At 40.8% G+C, this 4,915-nt stretch overlaps 1 protein-coding gene across 1 annotated transcript; it reads right to left on the reverse strand.

Moving 5' to 3' along the window:
* Positions 1 to 266: 266 nt before the first annotated feature.
* On the reverse strand, positions 267 to 966 carry LOC123628651 (60S ribosomal protein L19). The gene has a single exon (XM_045538528.1). The coding sequence runs from the start codon at positions 934 to 936 to the stop codon at positions 346 to 348; it is 591 nt and encodes a 196-aa protein (XP_045394484.1). The 5' UTR covers positions 937 to 966; the 3' UTR covers positions 267 to 345.
* Between the last annotated feature and the right edge of the window lie 3,949 nt (positions 967 to 4,915).

Below are 4,915 nucleotides of genomic sequence, written 5' to 3' on the forward strand. Positions count from 1 at the left end.
GATGACTTCAGTGGGAGAATTCTACTGGCCTGAGGTGAAAGAACAATTTTTATGAGACCAAAGTTTGGGATTAACGATGCCAGGGAAACTTAAGGACCAGAAAGGGGCCTACAATAGGAAATGTACCTTCCAAAGTGTTTAAGGAAGAACCATTAGATTTTTGTCAGCAAACAGTCACATTCAGAGCAGTAGCTATGGTCTGAGAAAATCCCATCAGAGAGCTTTTTTTTTTTTTTTTTTTTTTTTTTTGCAAGCAACAGACAGGCAAGCAGACAAAGCTCATTTTATTCAAATGATTCACATGTTATGACCCAGGCCACTATGTACAGACAAGAGGGGGGAGTTTTACTTCTTGGTCTCTTCCTCTTTGGACAGAGTCTTGATGATCTCCTCCTTCTTGGCCTGGAGGCGCTCTTCACGGCGCTTGCGTGCTTCCTTGGTCTTAGATCTGCGGGCCTCAGCCTGGTCAGCCAGGAGCTTCTTGCGGGCCTTGTCTGCCTTTAGCTTGTGGATGTGTTCCATGAGAATCCGCTTGTTTTTGAACACATTCCCCTTCACCTTCAGGTACAGGCTGTGATACATGTGGCGGTCAATCTTCTTAGACTCACGGTATCTTCTCAGTAGCCGCCGCAGAATCCTCATCCTCCTCATCCAGGTTACCTTCTCAGGCATTCGGGCATTGGCGGTACCCTTTCGCTTACCTATGCCCATATGCCTGCCCTTCCGGCGGGCCAAGGTGTTTTTCCGGCATCTAGCTCGAGAATGGACAGTCACAGGCTTGCGGATGATCAGCCCATCTTTGATCAGCTTCCGGATCTGCTGACGAGAGTTGGCATTGGCGATTTCATTAGTCTCATTGGGGTCCAACCAGACCTTCTTTTTGCCACAGCGGAGGACACTAGAGGCAAGCCTCTTCTGAAGCCTGAGCATACTCATGGCTCCGGCCGCACTAGCGAAAGGAAGGCGAGCTTTTTTTTTTTTTTTTTTTTTTTCTTAAGTGAGACGAGACTATAAGGGGGTCAAAAGCCACAGGATGAAGATAGGGAGAACATACTGAGAAGTCTTTTAGGCAGTTACTGGAGAATGTCAAGTACGACAACAGGCGAGATGAGTGGTCGTGTGAAGGGAGAGAAAAGGTCCGAGGAAGAGCCAGAAAATTAACCTTGGGCTGAAGCTGTCCACGTCTGCCGTCAGCAGTTTCTGGAAGGTTCCTAAGAATTCTCAGTTTAAAGTGTCCCAAGGGAATGGATATCCAGTAGTCAGGATAAAGTGATGTATAGCTTTGAAGTCGGGAAACGTGAACTTAACCTCAGTGCCTTGGAGTTTCATTGCTGTGTGAGTTGCTAGCAGTTCCTGATAAGGTTTTTTCCATTGAGGCTCAAGGCCAGTTTTCCTTTGATGTCTTTTCAAAAAACCAAACTCCCAGGTCTGAGATCCTGCAGAGGCTGCTTAGGTGGGTGTTTTGAAAATGCAGCTTGCACCTGTTGGTGATGAAGCTAGAGGTAGTGTAGGAGTCCCCTGCAGTGGTAATTAGTCATGGGCTTGTAAGAGGGTGGAGTCTAGGATTGGAAATACTTTCCAAATGCAGGGGAAAACCTGTCATTATCTCAGAAGGAGATAATTTGTGGATCCGAGAGGGGACAGATCTTACTGCTATCAAGCATAATGGTAATACTTTAGACTATGGATGTGCAAGGGGTTTCTGAGAGCTTTCATGATTGTGGTTTAAGGATTCCATTTGTTTCCTGGACTTTTCATGAATTGATGATTGATAAAAACAGTGCCATTGTCGGAAATTATAATAAAAATTATGTTCGTCTATCTCCAACTCGTGGGAATTAATAAAAAAAAGAAAAAAATTATGTTCAGTGTTCAGTGTTTTCTATCTGTTTCTTACTTAGAAACCATCAGTTTCTAACCGGTCCAAAGATTATTAATGAACTTAATCTTTTTTATAAGATCTTAAATTTAGTTAGGATCTGGAAATTTCAATATTAGCTACCACACTAAATCCTTATGATTTGTGGCAATTTTAAGAATTCATAAAATTAAACCTTTTAAAAAGACATCTGTTATTATTCCATTTAGTTGTTCACATATATATATATATTTAAATATACATGAAGTTATGAAAACAGTGGTAACTTAACTCATCAAAACAAGTGTAGGAAATTTATAAGGTTTAAATAATTTAACCCTGATTTTCTACAAACCCAAATATTGTGCTGACATTGTTAAATGGTAAACTAATTTTGAAAGACGCCCAGTCATATGAAAAGCTCTTCTTTATCTTGACAAGAAGTTCTTTTCTTATTTTCTCATGACTATAACAAAGGCTATTTATTATGTAAATACACTCGTCAGTGTCCCTGAAAAGAAACACAGTTGAACAACCTTTTCTTTCCTTCTTTTAGACACTTTTGACAGTTTATCTGGACTAGATATTCCTACAGTATACACATAACAACTGAATGTTTTTTTGATAAGTTAATTTTTAAAGTTTCCCAAGGGGATAAAAGAGAGGAAAACAAACAAACAAAAATTTCGAGGGAGTCAGCTTCAGACAAATATGACATTATCCTCGTAAAAGGCTAATTATGTTCCTTCTTGAGGGACAGGGAAGAATATACAGACATAAAAAAAAACATTTTGACAAACACACTGGGCTGGGGGAGGGAGATAGATTACAACTGGCTTAGATAGTAAGTTGGGTCCTTGACAATTTTATCAATCTAAAGAATTTTAAAGTTACCACTCATTAATCCTTGAAATATGGAAACAAAGGGGGGGAGTCTCCTATGTTACCAAAAAAAAAAAAAAAAAGAAACCCAGAATTTCCCTTTTAGACAAAACCAAATAATCTTCTAAATGAGAATTTCTCCCTTCTTTGTTCTTTTTTTTTTTTTTTTTTTTTGAGACAGAGTCTCGCTTTGTTGCCCGGGCTAGAGTGAGTGCCGTGGCGTCAGCCTAGCTCACAGCAACCTCCAACTCCTGGGCTCAAGCGATCCTCCTGCCTCAGCCTCCCGAGTAGCTGGGACTACAGGCATGCGCCACCATGCCCGGCTAATTTTTTCTATATATATTTTTAGTTGTCCAGCTAATTTTTTTCTACTTTTAGTAGAGACGGGGGCGGGGGGTGTCTCGCTCTTGCTCAGGCTGGTCTCAAACTCCTGAGCTCAAACGATCCTCCCATCTCAGTCTCCCAGAGTGCTAGGATTACAGGTGTGAGCCACTGCACCCAGCCTTGTCTTTGTTCTAAGGTTCCTCTTAAATGAACAATCTTTTTCACCTCAAAAGTTCCCCAATGTGTCCACTGTAATTTTAAATTGACCCTAGAGAAATTGCAATGTGTAGAGAACACGATAGTAGGGAAAAATGAAGGAAGCAGGTGTTTGGTATAGAGAGTTGCAGTTTTAGACTGAGAAGACCCCAGGAGAACTTCTGTGGGCTGTGTGGATGCTGTTTGTGCAACTTTGTGTCTCTGGAACCTGGCTGAAGGCCAACAACCATTAGCTATCAGAGGCTGCATAAAACCTCCTCATTCTGGGTCGATGAAACCTTTCAAAAAATTTTGTTTATTTTATCTTTCTCCAGACTTATTGAAGTATAATTGACAAACAAAAATTGTATATATTGGAAGAGAAAGAGAGAAAAAATTATATATATTTACAGTATGTAGTGTGATTTTTTTTTTTTTTAAGAGACGAGGTCTCCTTACGTTGCCTGGCGTGGTCTCGAACTCATGGCCTCAAGCAATCCTCCTGCATACCTGGGATTATAGGCACAACCCACTGTGCCTAGCAAATGTTTTGATATATGTATATATTGTGAAATGTTTACTATAATCAAGCTAAATAACATATCAATCACCTCACACATTTTTTTGTGTGGTTGAAAGCATTTAAGATCTACTTTCTTAGCAATTTTCAAGTATGCAATACACTATTTGTGTGTGTGTGTGTGTGTGTGTGTGTGTGTGTGTGTGTGTTGTGGTGCTGTGAGCCGGGTGGAGTATGAGATACATTAACTATAGTAACAATGTTGTGCAGTAGATCTCCAGAACTTGTTCATCCTAACTAAAACTTTGTACTCTTTGGCCAACATCTCCCCACTCTCCCTCCCCTTCACCCTCTGGAAATGAACATTCTACTCTCCGCTTCTATGAGTTCAGCTTCTTTGTTTTCCACGTATAAATGACATCACGCAGTATTTGTCCTTCTGTGCCTGGCTTATTTCACTTAGCATAATGTCCTCCAGGTTCATCCATGTTGTCACAAATGACGGGATTTCTTTCCTTTTTAAAAGCTGAATACTATAGTATTCCATATTGTGTATATAGATGTATATCTCACATTTTTTTATCCACTCATCCATAAATTGACATTTAGGCTGATTCCATCTCTTGGCCATTGTGAGTAACGCTGCAATGAACATCGAAGTGCAGATACCTCTTTGGCACACTGGTTTCATTTCCTTTGGATACATACCCAGAAGTGGGATTGCTTCGATGATGTGGCAGTTCTATTTTTAATTTTTTTGAGGAACTTCCATTGTTTTCAGTAAATGGCTGTGCTAATTTACATTCCCACCAAGAGTGTGAAAAGGGTTCCCTTTTTTCCACATCCCTGCCAACACTTGCCATCTTTTATCTTTTTTTTTTTTTGAGACAGTCTCACTCTGTTGCCCGGGCTAGAGTGCGGTGGCGTCAGCCTAGCTCACAGCAACCTCAAACTCCTGGGCTCAAGCGATCCTCCTGCCTCAGCCTCCCAAGCAGCTGGGACTACAGGCATGTGCCACCATGCCTGGCTAATTTTTTCTATATATTTTTAGCTGTCCGGATCATTTCTTTCTATTTTTAGTAGAGATGGGGTCTCGGTCTTGCTCAGGCTGGTTTTAAACTCCTGACCTCGAGCAA

Source organism: Lemur catta, chromosome X, assembly GCF_020740605.2.
Source record: "Lemur catta isolate mLemCat1 chromosome X, mLemCat1.pri, whole genome shotgun sequence".
Classification (NCBI taxonomy): domain Eukaryota; kingdom Metazoa; phylum Chordata; class Mammalia; order Primates; family Lemuridae; genus Lemur; species Lemur catta.

Bases quoted from the DNA above. Each gene is read 5' to 3' on its own strand.
- LOC123628651 (XM_045538528.1), bottom strand. From the start codon at position 936: ATGAGTATGCTCAGGCTTCAGAAGAGGCTTGCCTCTAGTGTCCTCCGC.